At 39.1% G+C, this 22,941-nt stretch overlaps 1 protein-coding gene across 2 annotated transcripts in view; it reads left to right on the top strand.

The window, feature by feature from the left end:
- DERA (deoxyribose-phosphate aldolase) overlaps nucleotides 1–22,941 on the top strand; it is a 64,246-nt gene that overhangs the window by 25,211 nt on the left and 16,094 nt on the right. For both annotated transcript variants that reach the window (XM_048934002.1, XM_048934001.1), the window contains one exon: nucleotides 20,877–20,989. In XM_048934002.1, coding sequence (XP_048789959.1) covers nucleotides 20,877–20,989 — 113 coding nt within the window. The remainder of the gene's footprint in view (nucleotides 1–20,876; nucleotides 20,990–22,941) is intronic.

Consider the following 22,941-nt stretch of genomic DNA (forward strand, 5'->3'; position numbering starts at 1 on the left):
TTAGGGATTTTCAGCATTTGATTTGGTTGAGCTCCATTTCTATAGGAGAAACACAAATGTACGTCTTTGTAACCTCTTCAAGAAACAGTTCTGAGGAACACAAATAGGAGTGCTTGGCTCCCTAGTACTAGTGCGAACTACGCCATGTTTCTTCATCTTGTTGTCTTTAAAAACAAACAAGCCACAAACATCTTGTTCACTGTTTTGTTATGACAGGGTGACAGGTTTTTTATTGTTACATTTTTGACACAAACTATATTATAAAGTGCCAAGGAAGCCAGATAAGGAAAGGAAAGATGGTAAACTTGCAGTGGGAGAGGAAAGCTCCTGTAAAGGTGAGGATGACTTTATTACATAAAGTTTTTATTTTGGAAAGTTACATTTTAACAATATTACCTATTTGCAAAAACTTTATCATTTTTTATAAGAATTTGTGTTAAATAAGGAGCTAGAGGCTAAGTAAATGTGCATTGCTTTAAAAGTAAAAACTTTTGTGTCTTTTTAACTGTGAAAACTAGTCTCCACAGTATACTTCATTTACCTCATTCTTTGGGAATTTGAGAGAAATGCAGCAGTGGCATATGAGAGATACTTGTTTTCATTATAAATAACCAAACAAGTACCTATGTAAAGATCAGGAAGAAGAGATGTATGCTCAATGGTAATTCTACTAAACATATAGATTTCAAAAATTTTTTGTAGGTCATGAAGTAGTCAAATAAGTTGAGATACTGACTCATAAAAATTGAATTTAGAAAGGGAATGAGTTTATGCTAAAAAGCCATAACGTCTAGATTTTCTAGCATAAAGAAGCATGCAAAAATTATCAAAACCTGGCTGAGGCAATAAAGTCATGCCAATGGGCCAGAAGAAGAAAATTAAACCATGTGGAATCTGCAGACAGAAGTTTTGAGATGCTTTGATGCTTTTAATTCCAGAACGAGCAGAAATAATACAGCCATCATTTTCACAGCAGAACCTAAAGCCACAAATAGGCTGGCTTTGTCTTAGCTCTAGGGAGAAACTGGCTGAGAACTGTCGTATTCCGTCTTTGGCTCTGAATGCAGAGAAACAGGAGTTCCCTTAAGAAAACTCAAGACACAAAAGTACTGCTTGAAAAGGTTTGTTCAGAAATCCTGAAGATCAGAATATCCCACCACACAAAAAGCCAGTCCTGAATTAAGAAAAGATATAAAAGTGCAATTAGTAAATGAAGAGGATCCAAGAAATGTGGTTTGGGACATCAAAGAATAATGCCTAGCTACGCAGCTCTAAGTGAGATTGCTGTACTGTAATTAATGTTGCTGCAGATCCAATTCTAGCGTGAATAATGGAAACACAAATTCTGAAATACTAATAATTGTTGCTGTTTTGAGCAGTGTCTTATAAAGATTTGTTTGGATCCAGGATAGATGGTGTGGCTTTAAACTTCTGAGTGTTAGGGATGCATTTTGTACCGTTGGCTGTGGGCTGCTGTGGTCCAAAGCAAAAGTTCTGCCGATTGAGAAGCTAGGCATGCTTTGTGCAGATAATACTGATGTAGGAAATAAGACTGATGAATAAGTAATAGTACTTGGCACTTAGATAGCACTTTACATTTTCAAGATACATGCAGACATTAGCAGAAGAAATCTCGCAACAGCCCTGTGAAGTATGAGATGAAGATCGTAACAGACAAGTCAAAAGTCAAGCTGAGATCAGTTGCGAGGCTTTAGATCCTGTGTTCACACCAGAGGCTGAAGCTTCTGTTCAGTAGCATTTCAGCTGTATTACATTTAAAGAAAAATGTGATTTAATTATGTGTCTACATTCAGCTGTAACTTGATACTGGTGAGACAGTTATTAGAGCCCAAAGCAAATGAAAGGCAAATCAGGGGTGGAGGCTTGGTAGTTAAAATGAATCATGGTTTCAGTTTGTCTCTTTTTACCAATCCAAAGCACACACAATTATATTGAGTTTACTGTGTGTTTGTAAAAGGTTCACTTTTCCATGTAAAGAGATAGTCAGAAATTAGGAGTCAAGTGTGTCTGTCACGTTCCTAAAGCAGACCAGATCAAAACTGTCAGTTCCTTTCTACAGAAACGAATAATCTTTGAGTGCTTTGCAGGGTGACTGATGATATTAAGCTCTGGCTTAGCATATAAGCCTGGGGGCAAACTAGTCAGTCCTCAGTCTTTGAATGTATGGGAAGAGGACTTACTTTCTGAGTGGTGAGTAGGTCTGTCTCAGTCACAGTGTGGTGGTGGTTTCCTCTCTCCCTCCAATGAAGCAGGACCAGGAGCATCCAGGCTGCAATGTCAATTACTTGTTGGGCCGTCTTGGCTGAGCTGTGCTCACGGGAAGGATATTGAAATGCATTGTGTTCTCACACTGGCTGCTTTCTTTAGTGAAGAAAGCACAGTGCAGAGAGAGTCCTTCTACTAGATTACCGAATGGTAGAGAGTAATCCCAATTTTCTTTGTGACTGTGAACTTCTGACAGTACAGATTAGATTTAGCATGGACTAAATTTCTGAATTCTTTTAGTTTACCAAGAGTGCATTATATGATTTTTTTTGTTGGCCCTCTTCTATCTGAATATTAGCAGAAAATACCTCATTTGTGCAAAGACCTGCCCGTTCCTTCAGAATTTTTAGATAAATTTGAGCTTTCAGAGTTGGAACTACTTCAGCTCTTTGCACTGTGAGGATGCATTGTTACACATATGTTTAGGATCATGGCCTTGGGTGCTGTCTCACAATGTAGAAGTTGTTGCAGTGTGGCTATTGTAAGATGCTCATAGGACAGTATTTAACAGTATTGAATCACTAGTTGTTGATAACTTCACTGTGTTTGTTGCAACACGTCATGCATTCTACACAGTCTGCACGTTCACAGCTCTGGTTAATATCACTGAAAGTTCAGTGCAAGGAATGAATGTAAAACTTGCTATGAAAAACCAAGATAGAGAGCAGGTGACGCAGAAAGTGACACAGTCTGACTCAAAAGTTTGAATAAGATTATAGAATAAAAAAGGTTTGGGATTGGGAGTTAGATCAACACGTGTTCCTAGCAATGTGGAAAGTCTTTAAATATACTTTGTATGAAAGAAGCCTCTACAGGAGCAAGTGATAACATTTATTCTGATCCAGAGTGAGGGAAAAATAAATAAATAAATAAATAAATAAATTTTAAAAAAGGCCAGTAGTATAAAAATGCAGATAACTGCATGTTCCATAAGGCAGTACAAGGATGCTCCCTTAAATGATGTAATTGCCTACAAGCTTACCAGTGATATTGCAGCTAATCACTAGAAATAATGTAGGTGCAATAGATAAGATTGGAGTTGAAAAGTTATAACAATGCAATCACAATACCCTCAGGTGTGGATTACTGATGAGGGTCTATGCAAAGAGTAGTAACACAAAATCAGAATTGGACTTGAATAAAGGAGACCTGGAAAGAATGCAAAATGAGACTTAAAAATCTACCTGGAACTCAATTATGTATGTCTAGGGAATCAGAAGTATAGGAGTGGTTAAAAAGACTAGTGTAGGCTCTAATGAGAAGTCTTACCTGTAAAGTCTTAAGAGCAACAGAGCTCTGTGTATGTAAATAATATGCAAGAGAAACAAAAATGTTGAAAAAAAGTACATAGAATCTTTGAGGGGACAGCAGAGTTTTAGTATATACAGTGAAGCCTGAATGTATTTGCAGCCATAGCTGGGGGGAGATAGTTATCTGAGGTTGTTCATATTTGCTGTACCAGGATGCCTGGTGACTCAATTTTCTAATTTTGTGAAAGGTCTATTCTATTAATGGTGTTCTTCTCTAATCAGAAATAGGAATATAAAGCCTCTACTCAAGTCAAAGAAGAAATGCCAGTGTAAAAACAGATGACATCCATCAGCTCATTACTTGCTTATTTGATTTTCATCATCCATAACACTACTTGACTTTCCCTCCACCCCTTCCCCATTTCCAAATAGAGACTGTAGTATTTCTAGCTAAGTCAGGAAACCAGATGATGGGTAGAATTGCTTTAGAAAGCAGAATGGATCCTGGCTTGCCTTCACCTTTGACAACTCAGTTAACTTCTCTGTTTTTCCATGCATAAAATTGACATTGCACATTTCATAGGGCTTTAGTGAGGTCTAGTAAATTAAGATTCAAGTAGAAGTACATTCCTGTTATTAGAAGGAATAAATTTTCCCTGTCTGCACATGAAGATGGAACACCCTGCTGGTCACAGCTGAAACTGGGAAATTTAGCAAGAGAAATTCTGGGAATGTTCTGGTGGAAGCATAGGACTGTGATTTCCCAGCACAGCCAATCCTGGCAATGACAGTGAAGATGGGAGCTGGCACAGCTTGCCACAGTACTCAAGGGTGATGGCATTGTGCATTGCAGAATTGACTGGCACTGTCCATAGCTGCAGAGAGGTCACCACCCTTCCACCATTTTAATAGCTCTCTACACAAAATAGAAGAGATTTGCCATGACTCCTATACATCTCTTTCACTATGCTTTAGTGCTGTGGCATATCAGAAGAGCTTGAATCCCCACCTGCACAGATTTCTGCTGCTTGACCTATGAGAAGGTAGCCATTTACACTTCGGTCTCTGAAACTAGTGTGAAATAGATTACAGTGAATGGGCAGGTACTGACAGTATGGCATACTGCTGTGAGGTGTCAGCCTTCTATTAAGAAATTATTCTAACTGCCTGGATAGTGTTTTTCTTTTGCTGATAGTCAAAATCTTCTCAAAGCATGTTAATTAAGGAATATCTAAATGGTATACTTTCAATTTACAACAACTGATGCAGAGAGGGGAGAAGGCACCCCTGTTGCGTTAATTTTCCCCATGAATGAAACCTTGTTTCTATGTTAAATAATTTGTTAGAATTTGAATTAAAACTTTTGAAGTTTCGTATCGCCTCAGACTCAGAAATCGTTGCACAGTGAATAGTTCTAGTCAAACATGCCATCAAAATAACACGGCTTCATAGCAAAAACCTTTGCATCTGTGAAGCTCTGATACTGAAGGTAATGGTTTGAGAGAATGCAATTTTAAAACATGGAAATATTATGTAAAATCAATAGATGCACAGGGTACTATTTATTTCTCTGATATTTCAGGTTGTTTTTTTATTGTGTTAGCAGCAGGTGCTAAATTCCACTAAACAAGTGAAAAATAGAAATAAATATTTAATTTACCATATCTATCAATTATACAAAATTGGCTTATGAAATATTAAAGTATCTTTTAAGAGATTGCAAGTAGAACACCACTTAGAAAATACAGTCCCTTAACAGCAATTTAATATAGATGTGGAAATAAACTAAGCATGATTTTAGGTTTGCAGATCCTGGGAGTTTTTTGTTAATTTTAAGGTGGCAGGGCCTCATGAGTTCTTTACAGAGAGAGTAGTGAGTTGCTGGCTGCCCAGAGAGGTTGTGGATGCCCCTGGAGGTGTTCAAAGCCTGGCTGGATGGGACCCTGGGCATCCTGGTTTAGTATTAGATACGGAGGTTGGTCACCCTGCCTGCAGAGGGGGGGTGTTGGAGCTTGATGATCCTTGAGGTACCTTCCAAACCAAGCCATTCTATGATTCTATTATTCTATGAAATTATTTTGAAGCAAACACCCATGATAGTAGAATGTGAAATCAGTTTTCTAAACAGAAAGATGTTGAGTGGAAGAATACACTGGGAGTACATGATCTTGAACATCAGTAGGCCATTTTGAAACACTTCTAGACCTCGTTCAAACAAACGCATTTACTTGTCAGGAAGAGGAATGCTGTGAAAAACAAAGAAGCATATCAAAAGGTGGACACAAGCAAATTCCATATTGAGACATCAAAGTGGGACAAAAATTAGTTATACAAAACAATTTAGTCTTTAGAAGATTGTGGATAGTGTTCTTGCCAGTAAGCTGGATCTTAAAATATACTGAGATCAGTATAAAGACATCCACTAACTTTTAACAGATCAGTTCCTAATAGTGCTGACACAGTATTTCCAGGCGTTACTTCATTAAGTGCAGAGAAACAGGCTGAATGCACAAGCGTACTGTTGGGCTGTGTGTTACTACAAACACATTCCTCGCTGAGCTAAATAGGACTGACTATTTGATTGCAAGCATTTAAGCTTGCATTTAACAGCTTCCATTCCTTGTATGTTTTTAACTAGAATTTAAAAGGTCATATTCATAGAGTTTGTCAGTCCTTTCTCAAAGGAAAATACTTCGATCAGAATATGACAGTATAGTAGTATTCTTCACCATAGCTTTTCCCAACTTGCTCTTGTGGTTATTTGCACCATTTTTGATGAGTTGTGAAGGAGCCAGAACTTTATTGGTAAGTACTTGGATTGCTTCATCTGTCTCGCAGGCTCCTTTGATTCATAGCACCAAAGGACGACCCATGTTGGGAAGACGTTGAAAGGAATGGAAGGAATTCTTTGATAAAATACTTTGGAATTTCACCATGTGGGAAATGCTTCTGGTTTATATCTTTTAAAATTAATTTTCTCAAATGAGAGAATCATAGATAAATAAAATGATAGTTCTTAATATCTCTCAGATAAAGTACTATCTAGTTTCTTACTATGTGTATTTTACTGTTATCCAACTTCAGTGGCTTCTCCAGAGCTTCCTTTAATATTCCAGCTTTTGAGGGGTATTTTCAAAGACAAAGATGACAGCAAAGTCCATGGTCCATGGCAAGTCAACAGGGATCTGACATCTGATTGTCTTTTGCCGCTTTGATGTCTCTCTCCCTCTAGCACTTCTGTTATAGAGTGACTTTCCCTGCAGTGTACTGATTTCTCAAGCTGATTTCCTGTATTCTCAGTAAGTCTAAGATGTAGGAAAGCTTCCTCTTTGTTGATGTCAGAACGTTGCAAGCAAAAACTCTTCCTTCTACAAACTTTGCCACTACAATGCCAATTCAATGTCCTGCTGATCAGCCTATCTCAAACATTGCAGCGGAAAAATGTTGTAGTTTATCAGGAAGATTTGTTAATTCATCTCTAAAGAACCAGAAAGGAAACAAATGGAGATGTTCCATATTCCATCCAGCACATTAAGCTTAAATTATGCAAAAGGAAATTATGAATCATGTATCTTCAAAAGCATCCTTCCCACTGGTCCTGGAAAATGGACATGCAGAGAGCTCAGGGGAAATGCAAAGCCATACACATAAATGGAGCTTTGACAGGAACCCAAGCCTCTAGATGAGAAAGCATCTTGGTGGGGTGTGATGGAAAAAGTGCCATGTTTTTCCAGGCCTCCAGATGCCAGCATGAGGAAAGGTAGCATTGGCATGTGGTACTGTGATAACAAGACATTATGTCTGTGCTCTTGATAACTAACTGCTTATATTTCTGTTGTAATCAGATGAACATTTTGCGGCCTCTCTGGATGTGGTTACATGTGGGAAGATTTAGCTTCTGAGCAGTTTGTTTGGTTACGATCGCAGTGGAGTTGCAGCTTTGAGAAGGCTCCTCTGGGACCTTCAGTGCCATTTTCAGCCACTTCCAGTGCATGGATTAGAATTACAGCTTGCGTAGTTTTCAACTGTCTCCAAAGTGCACTGCAGAAATGCTGGCTTACTGCTTAAAAGTAGAACCAAACAATCCTAGTAGAATAAATTGAGGTACTCCATGCTTTTGATCTTCCTTCTGAGTTCATTAGCAGAGACTTGCCTCCTATTATGAAGTAAGAATTGAATACATGAGAGAAACCTAGGAAGACAGCAATGTATTTTTCTGTTGAAATGCTCAAGCAAAAGACTTAAAAAAGTATATGAGTGCATGATAGGGTGATGGATGAAGAGAAATACTGAGGATTTAGGACGTTCCTTTGCCTTTTGTGCACTGTTTCTGCAGCGAAACATGGGAATATGCAAAGCACTTCGCAAAATGAAAATACTTTGAATTAGAACAAAGAATTATTAATTACTAGTAGTGCTGCAATTCCTTACTTGGCAACAGTTCAGCAAATAGTTCTGCCAGCTGAGGTTATTGTCTAAGGTCTGTTGCATGAAAGGCATAAACGAGAGAGAGGCTGCAACTGTCTGAGAGTAAGTTTTAAATGGTGGAAAGCAGAGGGAAGATAAGACTAGAATGCGTGCAAGTTAGAAGGAGATGGGGCATTTGAGGCATCAGTGATGCGTTCTGTATTATTCATAGCTGTGATTCTGGTTCAGCTTCTAGGTTTTCTGCATTTTCATTTGCTAAATTAGGTGGGACATCACATAAAGACTAAAGTAGTCAGTGAAACGTAGAAAGGTTTAGATCATCATGATCATACAAAGCTTGCAGACGCCTCTCCACAAAATGTGCATTGCTACAGCACAGAATTTTATCTAAATATACTAGTGAATAATTTAAAAAGACCTGTTTATTTTTTAATAAAAAAGAAGCATATAAATTGACTGAGTGTTCCTAATGTTACTTACAGCTGCCATTGAGCAGATGTTAGGGTTTTTTAGCGGTATGCTAGACCAAAATAAGTTTTATGAATAAACAAATAACTTCTTTTTATTACCAGCTCTTTTAGACTGATTCTCTGCTAAATTCACAACAAATGGCTTTTAAAAGTCTCCTCATAAATAATTACCTTTCTTGTGCAACTTTTTTTTGTAGGCACTTGGATTTTAATTACGATGATGAACTATTTTAATAAATTGTTGAATAATTTTATCTTTTTAGGGCTGAATCCGTGTTCCATTTTTCTTTGACATAGCTGGTTCCTGAGAATTTAATCCTTTTAAAATTCTTGCTAGTTCTTCTCATCTTACACTTTCACTCCCCTTAATAAATTCACACCGAAGAAGCAAACACCATGCAGCAGCATCCTTTTCTTCTGATCTCCCCATGTACACACCTATCTTAGCTTTCCGGTTAACTACAGCCTCCTGTTACTAGTAACCATTTTGTTTAACTCAGTCATTTTGATCACAGAAAGTCGGAAGAGATAGCTAATTAAATGGAGACAATTGATTTTTACTTTCGGATAACGTTTGGGAGCTTTAAAGCACTCTACAGAAGATGGCTATCAAAGAGATATTTTGTTTAGCTGTTAGACAAAGCACGTGCCACACTACTGTACTGAGCTTCAGACAGTGTTTTTCAGTGTAAATACTTACAGGTGTGTATGTTTGTGCTTTGATGTAGAGAAATGCTAAACTCATGGTTCCTTGTGACTTCAGTTGTGATTCAGTGACTTGGAAAAATGACAGCTTTATGGAAGTGTGTACATCTTTATTGAGATGGCAAGGAGAAAAGGTAGGTGACAGTCTTATGATACGGTCAACTTTTACTCAATTAGAATCACCTGCTAGTAATAATAAAAGAAAGCACAGAGGATTTAAACTTTTATAGATTTTTTTTAGACTGAGTATGGAAACAAAGTATGTGTCATGATCTCACTCTTGACAGAGTAATCATGAATCACTACAAAAAGTGTAAATACCAATTTAGGCACTGTTAGAAGTCATTGCTAAAAGTGTTGATCCTGCAGGGCTTTGAGTTTACTGGATTGGGATCTGTCACATAATTGTATCTGTTCCTTTAGGGTGCAGCCTTGGGTACCTTTGTTCACTGCTGCGTTTTGTGTAAACTTTGCATGCTTAGGACCAAACTCAAGTGGGGAGACAGTATGGACAGCTTTTTCTATTGTGCCAAGAGCTTAACATTTCAGAAGGAAAGGCATAACAAGGTGGTTGTGCTTCCCTGTGTGACATTAATACTGTCACCAGTGCTGCGTTTTGCCAAGTGGCAAGCCAGGGATAATGTTCTATTTAACCTCTTCTGTTACAGAATGTGTAAGTGTGGTTGAAGAAGCCATTGCTATCGAAGTAAGGCTCTGAAGTATTATTCCATGCAAGGATATGAAGTTTAGGTAGATAATTTTTTGTAAGAAATACATTAAATGCACTCACAATGAATAGTGGCATTTAATAACTCTCCACTAATACCAGTGAAGATACGTATATCTAGCACAAAGAGAATTTGATACACAACTTCTTTCATTCCCAATATTTCAATAAGACTGAAATGCCAGTATTCAAAATGATGTGTTTTTAGCTTTGGTTTAAAAAAAGTAAAACATATAGATAACATCTAGATTTGAAGATCAGAATATCATCTTCATTTTGCCAGTGTGTTAACCAAATATGTATTTCCATATCATTTAAACAGAAGCCAGGCAGTTGTTTGATCAGATTTTTGGTACTTTTGGTTTGCAGTGCTTACCGTATTTGCAATCTCTGACCAGATTAGGACAAATGGAAGGGAAGAAACAACATCCCAGCATGTTAAATACCTCCTTATGAGTTGCTGATGGTGCTTAAGAGTTCTTTTGATTTCCTTCCTTTTTTTAACTAATTCTTTATAGATTGTTATGCCAGAAAAATCAGCAACATGCCTTCATAAAGTATCCCTTTGAAATAAAATTGTTAGTTTTGCCATGTAAGCATCATTAATAATACAGCTGAGGGGGAAAAAAAAGATTTCCTAAAAAAAACACAGGAGTGTGTCTTTCCCTGACTTCCAGCTGAGAAGTGCTGCCTGCTTGGAGTGTGGCTGCACAGTCAGAGCTTTTGGTTGGGTTTTTTGTTGTTGTTTGGGCAGCAAGTTTTTTTGGTATTCAGGCCACCTGAAGAGCTAGAAACCTTCTGAAATAATAACCCTCCTGACAGTAGTGAAAACACTCCACCCTGCAGCCCACACTTGCAAGTTTTTTGCAGCTTTGCCAGCTATCAAATTATCAAGTTGGGAAAAGAGGAAGCAAACTGAGAGGCAGACTTGCTGGGAAGGAGGAGCTGTGAGTGAGCTTCTTATAATTAAATGTATATATTATTAAATTATCTTATAAAAAAAGAAGAAACAACTGACGGTTTTTGTCATTTTGACAATTCTGCCTTGAAATACACTACCTTATTTATAACTAAGTCTTTCCAGGGTGTTTCTCTTCTGGTACTCGTTGCGGTTAAAAGAAGAGTGTACAACGCCTACACCCATGGCAGAGTCTACTTGTTCATAAGTTGATTGTATTGAAGATTTTCGAGTGTCATAAAAATTAAACCAAGTGCTTTTGCATTTTCCACACAATCACATGATTACTGGAGGGAGATGGTTGAACTTGCTATGCAAGCCCATAACTGCCATCTGATTTCTTCAAGACAGGAAGAAACAAAGACATTAATGACTGGGGTCGGGTGAGATCTGTCACTTAATATATTTTAGGCAAAGTCAGGACATTGGCTCTTGGGAAATTTCTTTGACAATGAAAATCTCCCCAACGCAGAAGTGCTGGAAAAGCCTCTGCCTGTGCCAGCTGCCTTCTTCTGCGTAGGGTCAAAATGGCTGAGCAGCCGATGCTGGATATTTGTCTTCTGCATAACAAAGAGGGTGGATGCTGAGCAGGTTCTGACTGTGGCATTAAGACATGACTTTTAAATTTCAAAAATCAATCGCGCCTTCCTCCGGGTTGGAGTCAGAACAGAATCTTAAACTGCTTTTGCTACAAAGTGTTGAAAAACACTCAGAGTGACATTGAAGTGTCATGATTTTGTCTCTATTAAGTGTCTTTTCTTTTAATCTTTTAAATTCATAGCACCTTCCAATCTTAATAAGGCAGACTAATTTTCTAGTTACATTGTTCAGTATGGAGTATCTCCAAATGGATTTTAAGTTGCTCTTTCAATGTGAGTAATTTTGTTACAGGCTAATAGATAGTATGTAAGCATACCTGAGTTTTAATGTTAACATATTTATTTCTGAGTTGATATCAACATTAAATAGTACAAAGCTAAATCTGGTTGCTACAAGATGGTATGTGAAATGCCATGTAGTGCTATGATTCCAAGCAGTCATGGATATTTATTATTTCCTTCCAAGTGCTAGTGCTATTAGTGGTAGATATATCAGGGCTTTAGCCACAGTTTGTAAAATGTCATGTACTAGACAACATTTTGAGAGGCTAAGATGTATTGATCCAAAGCCAGGAATGCCAATAGATGCCTAGAACATTGCTGGTTTAATTATATCACAGTTTAGGATGGTTTATCATTGCCTAGATTATTTAAAGTGTGAGCAAGTAAATCATACAATGCAATTCAATGTTTTTAAGTTAAGATTGATGGGTGAAATTTTCAAATAACATCTGGGTTCTCCCACATTTTCTTTTCTCACTCAGCTCAGTGAGAGCACAGAGCTCAGTTCAGAATCTGAATGCCTGCCTCTAATCTGAAAGGAGAGACCAGCCTTTATGTTGTTTGATAAAGCAGCAACTTGTTTTTGCAACAAGTAAAGTGATAAGAAGGTATGTAGTGGTTCCTTCTCAGAAACCCAGCATACTTGTAGGTGCTGTTTGTGTGACAGTAACACTGCCAAAGCAGGAAAAGGTCACTTTCTCCTCCTAGTCCATGTCCAGATCCACATTCCTGTACGAAGACTATGTGTTGTTATAACCTTTCGTTCTTTTATGCAGAATTCATCCTTTGCTATCTTTGCAGCAAGGAGTGGGAAGGGAGTGCTGAAGGTGTGACTTCCTTTTTGAGGGAAGCCTCTGCGTAACAGTGAAGATGGCAGTGGCAACAATTGGGAGTGGCTCTGCTGCTGTGGGCTCTCCTCCAAGCATGCTGCAGAGCACTGCCTCTAGATTTTATGCAGTGCTACAGCTACACTCAACAGTAACACTGTACTGTTGCCAGCTCTACAGTGCAGTTTGCGAACTATTTTATTCTAGAATTATTTTGGGTTATTTATGGTTTTTCTAGTCTTCAAGTACTTTGGTAGCTGATGGAACATCCCTCTCTTAAAATAATTGTACTGCTACTCTTTTGGCCCCATCCACTCTTCTCTTCACTGCATAAAAGTGCCATGGCTGCCTGCCTCCTGTTTTGTCACGGGTGTTGTGCTGAGGAGATAGCGTGGATCTAGTCAGCTGAGCGAACACCATGCATCAGTCTTACCTTTTGCGTGGGTGCACGGAGGCAAGCAGAACCCATGTTCTCATGTTAGAGCAGAGAGATTTGTACTGATGTCTCCTGTGTTTTGTGTCTTGCTCAAACTGGTAGCAAACTGTGTTCTACACATTAGTCTGTGAAAGATCATAGAATGGTTTGGGTTGGAAGAGATCTTTATGATCATCTAGTTCCAAGCCCCATGCTGTAGGAAGGGACACCTACCTCTAGACCAGGTTGCTCAAAGCCCCATCCAGCCTGGCCTTGAATGCCTCCAGGGAAGGGGCATTCGCAGCCTCACTAGGCAGCCTGTTCTTGTGTATCACCACCTTCGTAGTAAAAAATTTCTTCCAAATATCTAGTCTAAATCTACCCTCTTTCATTTTAAAACCATTTCCCCTCATCCTGTCGCTACCCTTATAAAAAGTCAGCTTTCTTGTAGGCCCTTTTCAAGTACTGGAAGACTGCTCTAAGGTCTCCTCAGAGCTTCTCTTCTCCAGGCTGAAGGGCCCCAGATCTCAACCTGTCCCCATAGGGGAGGTGCTCCAGCCCTCTGATCTTCTTTGTGTCCCTCCTCTGGACCCACTCCAACAGCTCCATGTCCTTCTTTTGTTGGGGGATGCAGAACTGGACCCAGTACTCCAGGTGGGGTCTCATGAGAGCAGAGTAGAGGAGCAGAATCCCCTCCCTCAACCTGGTGGTCACGCTTCTCTTGATGCAACCCAGGATACAGTTGGCCTTCTGGGCTGCAGGCACACATTGCTGGCTCATGTTGAATCCCACATCAACCGACACCCCCAAATCCTTCTCTTCAGCACTGTTCTCAAGCCATTTTCCACTCAACCTGTATCTTGAGATTGCCCTGACCCAGATACAGGACCTTGCACTTGGCCTGGTTGAACTTTATGAGGTTGGCATGGGTCCACCTCTCTCAGCACTGTTAACTCAGAAATAAACAGCACTTGGACTAGATAAGCTGAGAGGAAAGGTACATTTTTTCTTAGTGATTATTGTATGATTACCATTAGGTGTTGGAATGCATTGGTTTATTTATTCGTTCTACCTTTGGCTTGTCATGTGTCATTAGGCAGACTGCTTACCCAGTTTTAGTATTGCCATCTGCAAAAAGAAATAAGGTTAATATAGGTTGTATACTGTAATGCCCTTGAGTGTAATGCATGGTACACATTTTTGAATAAATAACATAAAAAATCTCAGGGAAGTAGCGCAACATTTAACAAATAGATAATGATACAGGGATTCCTTAATCTTCTTTGTGGTCCCACTCATTGCTCTTGGGAGTGTATCCTGCTGCTTTTCATTGGAGAGGAGAAGGGCGGATTGCTGCAGAGGCACATAACTGCCTGTACTGCTCCTGCACTCATACACATCCTAACACTGCTTCTGTTTGGTACTGTGGGAGGGGACTGGGAACGTGTGGTTTTTTCCTGTGCTTTAGTGTGGCTTGAAGCCTAAAACCAAGTGTCACCACTGATGGGGATCCCAGCTGTGGTCACTGAGGTCATAGTATGTCCGTTATTTCTTTTCTCTTTTACTGTGCACAAGTAGGGTTTGGTTTGAAAGAAATGCTCTAAAAATAACAGCAGCCAATGCCTTGTAGCAGAACTAAAGAAAGTGGTATGGATCGTTCTTTTGAACCTTCTAAACACATTTTAAATGAACACACAAGAATCTAATACTAATTAAGTAATAGTATCCTATGGAGACCTGTGGTAGATACTATAATAATGCATTAGCAAGCTATACATAATTCAGCAATGCTGAATTCCTTCAGAGATCACCTACAGGGAATTTTGCATAAGTATGGACTTAATAATTTGTCCCTTCATGTGTGTACATAATTGTTCCTAAGGGCACTATTTGGCCTGCAGATTGCCCGTTACCAGAGATGGTGTACAGGAAAGGAAGCATCCGTTTCTAGTCTTGAAAACCAACTGAGATGATAGGGTAGGTCATTAGAAAGGTTGTCTTATTTGTAAACAGACATTAAACATGGAGCCCCATGTTCTGATTCATTTTTTGCTTCATGCAGGCGCTTTTCCGAAAAGAATTGCAAAGTTTAGTTCACAAAATACCAAATTGTAAGCCAGCAATTTCAAAAATGGTAACATAGCTGCAGACCCTGAAAAGATGCATAGGTACCTGAACAAGTGATCTGACACAGTAGCCATGTGTGATGGAGCTGAAGCAGCTCAGTGAGCTACTGCTGAAGCATGTTGTCACAGATGTGTATTCTCTTCTCTTAAATGGCAAAATTAAACTATAGGGAAATATATTTTATCTTGCAACTGCAGTAGAATAAGGATGTGTCAGTGGACTAATGTGATGTCTCAGCTAATAGGAATTAGCCGCTCATGTTAGCGTGGCCTCTCATTTTCAGAGGTTTGATCTTAAGATCCTCTTTTTTAGGTACTCTAAAATAAAAAGATGTCTTGCTCGTGGAACTCTATACATATTTGGTAGTGATATTATTACTACTGCCTTGTCAGCGCAAACAACAGAGGCTTACACTTGCCTCCTCAACAGCGTGACTGTGCCACCAGACTAAGAAGTCCTGTAAGGGAGTTACCCCATGTTGCCACATTTTGTTATAGCCAAGTTGCAGCAACCAGATACATTTCTACTCACTAGAAGTACGTACTAGGTAATGTGGCATAATTGTCCCTCTGCAAGCATATGTCTCCAAACTATTGTTTAAAACTGCCAGATGCAACTTCGTTCTTTTTTAAGAGTAAGGCAACAAGTCAGACTCTGTAGTTATAATCGTTCCCAAAGGGCATTTGAAGCACTTTGCAACCAAAAGGTTGTGATTACACCTCAATTGCCATACTGCTTATTATTGCTTATTGCTTAATTATGGAACCGTAATATGTTTCTTGGATGCTGTCAGCTAAGTGGCATTATTTGGTTCTCACGCTCTGCTTCATTTTTGCATGGGACAGGGAAGCTTTGTGATGTTCTGATATGATGGAGGGGATAGCAGTAGGATGGCCAGCTCAATTCTGACCTTCAGGAGAACAGGACATTGAATTATTGCCCTGCCAATTGCTTGACTTGGGCAAGTCTTTCCCTACACTCAGGTGCTTAAGGCTTAATGAGTATGTGGGATAAACAGTGGGCTTCATCTTAACCTCTAGGTGTGGGTTCAAGATGCTTAAGCCACTACTTTCAGCATGTGCAAATCCAGCTGTCTTGGTTTAAATGGTCTTCAGTGACCTACAGTAGCTGAGGTGTGTGTGTAGGTTGAGAGAGCAGAGGAACAGAGTTTTAATATTTGGAAATATTCTAGCTACTGTCACAGGGCACAGTGATCACGGCTCAAGTGGCCTGGCTCTCAACTGTGTAGAGAACTCAGTTTCTCTGTATAGACTGCACTGGTCACGTTCCTTGTGGTTTATACTAATTTCTGTCTCCATTTAAATTGAGGTGATGCAGTTTTTTCTTGCTTGGGCCTTGGTGCTGTTCCTGGGTTCACAGCAAGCCCAGCCGAAACAGGCATCTGATGTGTTGTGTTGCATAGGAGATTTGATATATGCACTCTTCACTGATTCAGTGAATTGTGCCTGACTCACTGAAAGGCAAATGTACTTTTGCAGTTGCAGTGTTAAAAAGAGTGAAAATGTTCCCTCTTCCAGGCTCACTGGGCCTACAAGTCTATCTGAAAAAACTCATTTTGTAAGTCTTTTGTGTAACCTACCCAAACGAAGGAGAAAGCAACAAGTGACCCAGGGGGTAATTTAACATCAGCCTGGATATTTGCATGTATATATTCATAGGAAGATGGGAAGATGGGTGATAAATTTGGGATTCTAAATCATCACCTAAGTTTCCAGATGAAACTCCTACTGAACTTCATTCCTTAGACTTGTTTTTGAAAACATGAATAAGAAATAGAATTGATGAAACACTTCTGTTATTACAAGGCTGGCATAAATTCTACTTAATGAGGTGCTTTTTATGGCAGCGGTTGATTTTTAAATCCCCCTTTTCATTACTGAAATCTCCACTTTAATAACACGTTGCAGAGTGCTTTGGTAGTATGCATCTTCTGAATTCTGTGAGAGGCTGCCTGGAGTCCTGCATGGAAGCTCTTGTATCATGAATAGAATTTGTTCAGGAAATAAAAATATATTGTTTTCTTTGGTAGAGGATGCTACTAAATTGGCTCTATGTTTGTCTAATAATCACATCTAAAGCTGATTATTCTGGTAATAGCCTTAAGATATTATTTAAAAATAAATATATAAATGCACTACTTTTGTACTAATACTAGTTTTTAATCTCTTCTTGTTTCTGTGAAGTCTGAATGAGATTTTCAAAATTGAATAATAATTTGATCCGTTAATCTTTTGAAGCTAGTAATTTTATTTTCCCCTCTTTGCAGTCTCTGAGGCTCGCAAATGAATAGAGCTTCATTACTGGAGTCTGCATTTAATAACCATTATCCATTATCTTGTAATTAAGACTCCCTGTAACGAATCATGAGGACAATGCAAAAATACATAGTACATTTCTTTAATGAACTGGAAAATGTTCATCTTGTTCTATTTAGTAATGAGTTGCTGAATAGTCGTTAAATCCACTGGAGAATAGAGCTAGATGAATTCTGAAGACTATCTTGAGTTTGTGGTTAATCTATTAGAATTAAAATTTCATCTTCTATTTTTATCAACAGCTGATTAGAAGTCATTCTGTTTGACCAAATTGATTAGAAGACCATATACAAGGGCAGCTGTTGTTTAATGAAAGTTTTTAATGAAACTGTACCATAGAGACTTGTAATTATAAGACTTATAAAAGCTTTGACTTACCTTATACTAGAAAAAATGAAAAGTATTGCAATGAAGAACTTTAAGTGCTGCATTTCAAAAGGGAAATTAAAAGTATAATTTGGCACTGTTAAAGTTTCACTTCCACTATTTGTTTTAATGTGACTATCAGATGTCCATACTGTCTCTCTGACAGAGGATAGCTCTGAAATATATAACTCAACTATTTCTCATACGTGCTCAGTTCCCTGCAAGACTCAATCAACTTCTAGTTGCCTCTTTTTCGTATTGCAACTTCTTTGCAGTTAGAACTTGTTCCCTGAGTAGTCACTGAGTAGTTTTGAATGGGTAATGCTGTAGCATGGTGCAGCTTAAGCACCACTGACTGCCTGGGCAGGAAACCTGCAGATAAAAACAAACACGGATTTATAGGAGGCAATGTTAGTGATGAAGTTTGATTGCATTTAAATTGCAGGACACTGAAACATGCATGGTTTTGTCTCAACTTCCCAGCAGGTTGAAACCTAGCTGCATGCCAACCTGCATCAGAAAGACAGGTATCTGGAGCATATTACAGCATACTGTCAGAATGTAGTCAAGGCATCCCCTTACTTTGAGCCAGCAATGAAAGTTCCCTTTCTTACTCTAGGGGATGTCATAGAGGCTTCATCATTCAAAAAAGAGACAAAATGGACTAAGCCAAATCTGAAGTGGAAGCAGATGCCGTTCCAATTGACTTAAGTGGATGATGCACTGCTACGCTATGTTTGAATTAGCCCTCTTCTCCTCACGATTACTTTTGATAATGAATGATCCCACAGTACACCTTTTCTAAGAAGAAGTAGGTTCCCAGGGGTGAAGTATGCTCTATTGCAATTAAAGAACTTTTGTCACTGCATTGTGTCAGTGAAGGATCAGACACTGCAAAGCAATTCTTTTTGCTCGTTTCTTAGCTTTTTGTAATACTGCACTGCTGAATTTGTTTTAAGCCCACCCAGAACAGCAGGAAGGTACAAGAAAACTACATAAGTATTCAGAACAGACGGTGAGGAAAGTTGTGTAAAAGTGAGAAAACGTGAAATAAACAATGAGTCAAGGTTAACTCTCCCTCTTTAAATAACACATTTCTTTTTATATTGTTACTGCATTATATCAGACCATGGCATTAAATGTAGTAATTTGCAATGTTACAATTACAAAGTGCATAAGAAAGGAGTTGTTTCCCTGTTTACGGTACTATACAGCTGGCTTCATTAAACACACACGGGATTTTTTTGTTATCACTTTAAACAGCTATTTGAAATATGATATTAGACTGTCAAATCTGAGATCAAATTGATGAAAAGTTGTATTAAAAACTTGATGAAAATTGTTTCTATTCTGAAAGATCTTTGTGGAAATATTAAAATATTGATTTATATGCAAAATTTGTTCAGAGAAAATCATTGGCTTTTTTTTTGTTGTTGTTAATCTGCTATCTTCCTTTTACATATATGTAACACATGTAGCACACATATATAATGTATGTCCATTCAGGAACATATATGTAAGTTGATTCAAAAATAATGCCTCCTGTTTATTTCTGTGGAAGCTATAACAGACACAAAGAGCACAATAACACTATTCAATACAGCAGATTCTCAGCTACTAGGCGCTCTTTTTCAACATAGTCACCACCATTTGCCATGCGTTTTTGCCACCAATTAACAAGAGTCTGCATGCTGTGCTCATAAAAATTTGCACCAGCAGAGGTGACCCACTGTTTCACAGCTGCTGTGGTGATATCGTTGCTAGGAAAATGGCCCATCTTTATCATCAACCTGAGAAGACGAAAGTCACAGAGCGCCAAATCTGGACTATACAGCGAGTGTGGTAGGACAGTCCAGCCAAGGCTGGCAATGTGCTCCTCAGTCTTCAAACCAGTTCTAGGCCTGGTGTTATCATGTTTCAGGAGTAAAGTTATCTTATTCTCTGGCCTGACTCTGGAAGTTTGAGCCTTCAGCTTAGTCAGCATCATGGTATAGTGGTCAGAATTGACGATCTGTCTAAGTTTCAGGAAATCCAGAATGATTACCCTTTTTCTGTGCCAGAAGATGGTGCACATCACTTTATCTGCTGAACGTTGCATCTTGTTTTTCTTTGATGGGGAATTCAGTGTGGCTACTCCATGGACTGACAGTTTGACACTGGTTCATAGTAATAGTAATGACAGCACTTCTTGTCACCAGCAATGATGTGATCACCTTCAGCCTTATATTGGTTCAGTAGGTCTTGACAAACCTTAATATGATGATCTTTCTCTTCCTCGCTGAGCATTCATGAGACCCACCTGGTGCAAACTTTGCAATATTCCAACATTGCCACCATCATTTCCAGTGCATTGAAGCTGAATCGTACACATAAATAACATACTCTGCAGTTGTAACCTACAGATTTACATACACAGATGAGCTGATAGAGGTGTTCTTCATTTCATGGTGTGACAGCTTAGCACTGCTGTCCAGAACTTGGCACCTCCCACTGCCTCATTGTGCTCACATCTGCTGTTTGGTTTCCGTAAAATTTCAGCAAGCATCGATGAGTGTCAATGGCTGGCATTTTTTCCACGTGGAGGAATTCAGTGACACATCTTTCCTTCATATGCACTTCTGTATCAGATGCCATTCTGTTAGATTTCCCCTCTGTTGCCATCTATCAGACGGAAACAAAATGTAATAGAATATTGGTGGTAAGGTTCAACCTCTACTGCCATACCACCAACATCAGTTTCTGATGTTGTGAGTCAATTTAGTAAAATAGGCATTAGTTTTGGAACAGCCCTTGTAATATATTGGAGTTTATTGAAAGGATAGTTGATGTGATTTCTAGAGCAGAGAATTAAGATCTGAGGTATTCATTTAGCCCCTGGGATGTCTGAGTTGTTCTGAAACCAGACGGGTATCTCACCTTCCTGCTTTAGTCTTTGCAGGTGCAAAGTTAACATGGACTTTAACATGGACAACAGGGATGTGTAAAAGGGATGCTTTGTAATTGCTGCAAAGGATGAGGACATCCTTGGAGGGTGTGAAGTGCACATATGCACAGTGGTTCTCAGTCTAAAACCACCATAAAGATCTTTACTTCCTTTCAGGTTCTGATTTTATAAAGACATCTACAGGAAAGGAAGTGGAAAATGCGACTCTTCCGGTCGGAGTAGTCATGATGCGAGCCATTAAAGAATTCTACTGGCAAACTGGCTTTAAGGTAATTCTCGTGACCCTTCTGAAAATGAACCAAACAGGTTTACTCAGAAGATTGTAAGACTGTAAAATTTTCAAAATACAGTATATGTAAATCTGCATATATTAGCTTCCATGATTATAGAGCAATAGGTAGCGGGCAATGGGATTTCTCTGTTGTATGCCTCTTTCTGTTTACTAGTAATTTAAACAGAGAAAAAATCCAAAACCAAAACACACTTTTGCCTTTCCTCTCTTGAGTAACTGTCAGTTAATTCCCTAAAACCTCATGCAATTTTGGTACATCACATGACGCATTTAGTTTTGAGTTTTGTTTTACCATATAAGATATTTAAATGGTCATCTCAAGGATGGGGCAGATCTCAAGCTGACAGTGATTGGCATACTCCCATAATATAGCCACCAAGAGTTCATCCAGAGAACACGACTATTTTCTGACTTAGCTACGACAACCCAAAGAGTAAATTCTGCTCATTTCTTCCTTGCTGGAGGAGCTTTCAAAGGCAACAAGAGGATCCAACTGGATTCTTTTGTTTGAGATGGAGGGAAAGCAAGACAGGCTGGGAGAACATTGCACCCTCTGATAGTCAAGTCACTGTCAAGGGAGGTCGGGGAGGTGAGGAGTAGAGAGGAGCCTATGAACTGTCTGTGCATCTATTCTGTCGCTAGAGCAGAGACAGGAGGAGGTTATTCAGAAAGGCTTATGCCACCTTCCATTTCCTATATCTGCAGACAATCAGAGCTCCTTCTTAGATCATAGAATCATAGAATGGCCTGGGTTGAAAAAGACCTCAGAGATCATCTAGTTTCAATCCCCCAGCTGTGGGCAGGGTCGCCAACCACCAACTCAGGCTGCCCAGAGCCACATCAAGCCTGGCCTTGAATGCCTCTACAGATGGGACATCCACAACATATCTGAGCAACCTGTTTCAATGCGTCACCACCCAGATCTGCTGCAGGTACTCAGCATTGGGCTTTTCCCTTACCTGTGGCCTCAGGGAGGGAGGTGTCATTTAGCTAAGACTCTCTCCCCAGTTCTGGGCCACCTTTCTATTCTTTCCAACTTAAGCTTCATTCCTATCAGCAGATGATGTGATACTGAGACATGGGATGATCAGTGGGACAGAGGCTGAGATGGCTTGAGTTGGAGCTTGAGGAGCACATCACAACAGACTACATGTGTCCTTCTACTCTCTGTTGATGTCTGGATGAGGCTGGTATGGATCCCTGGGCTGCTTTCACTCCTCTCTTCCCCAATTTGCATCTCTGCCTGCCATACAACAGCTCTGGCCTCTCTCATAGTCTTGCTTTTGCAGAAGCATCATTGCTGCCAACTGGAGGCAGATCTCTTGGGCCAGGTGACTCGCCTCCACACAGGTGCCGCTTGCAGGAGCCATGTGGCAAAGGCTAGGCGTCAGCACAGCTTTGTACATATAATTGGATACAAATGTTGAATTCACCTTTTGCTTTAAAAGAATGTATTCATGGTATAAAATGTGTTATTCAGAATGAGTGCTTATGTCTGTGTATGTCAGAGAATTAGATGTAAACTGACTGTGTGCTTTTATTAACTGAAGACAATATTATCAGCGACAAGAGATTTCTAAATGGTTTCTTTAACAAACTAATTTTGCTGCTGTAGGGATCCTTTCTAGCAAGGCGTTGGCTGGGAAAAACAGGTTAATACAGAAATTAAACTTCTTCGAGGATAGGAACAAGTTGCAGAGTAACATTTATTGAATGATAAGCTGTGGTGGTGATATGAAAAGTGTGCAATATAATGGGAAATAATCTTTTCCTGTCATTATTGAAGGACATACATAAATTGGTTTTTCTGTTGGGAAAACCCCCAATCCAGAAAAACTTATTACTTTTAATAATATAAGGTGAAGAGAAAATTCTTGAGGAGATGAACTTATTAAGCAAAATAATGAAATGCTGTGAAACAGCAGGGAA

This window comes from Lagopus muta, chromosome 1, assembly GCF_023343835.1.
Source record: "Lagopus muta isolate bLagMut1 chromosome 1, bLagMut1 primary, whole genome shotgun sequence".
NCBI classification, from domain to species: Eukaryota; Metazoa; Chordata; class Aves; order Galliformes; family Phasianidae; genus Lagopus; species Lagopus muta.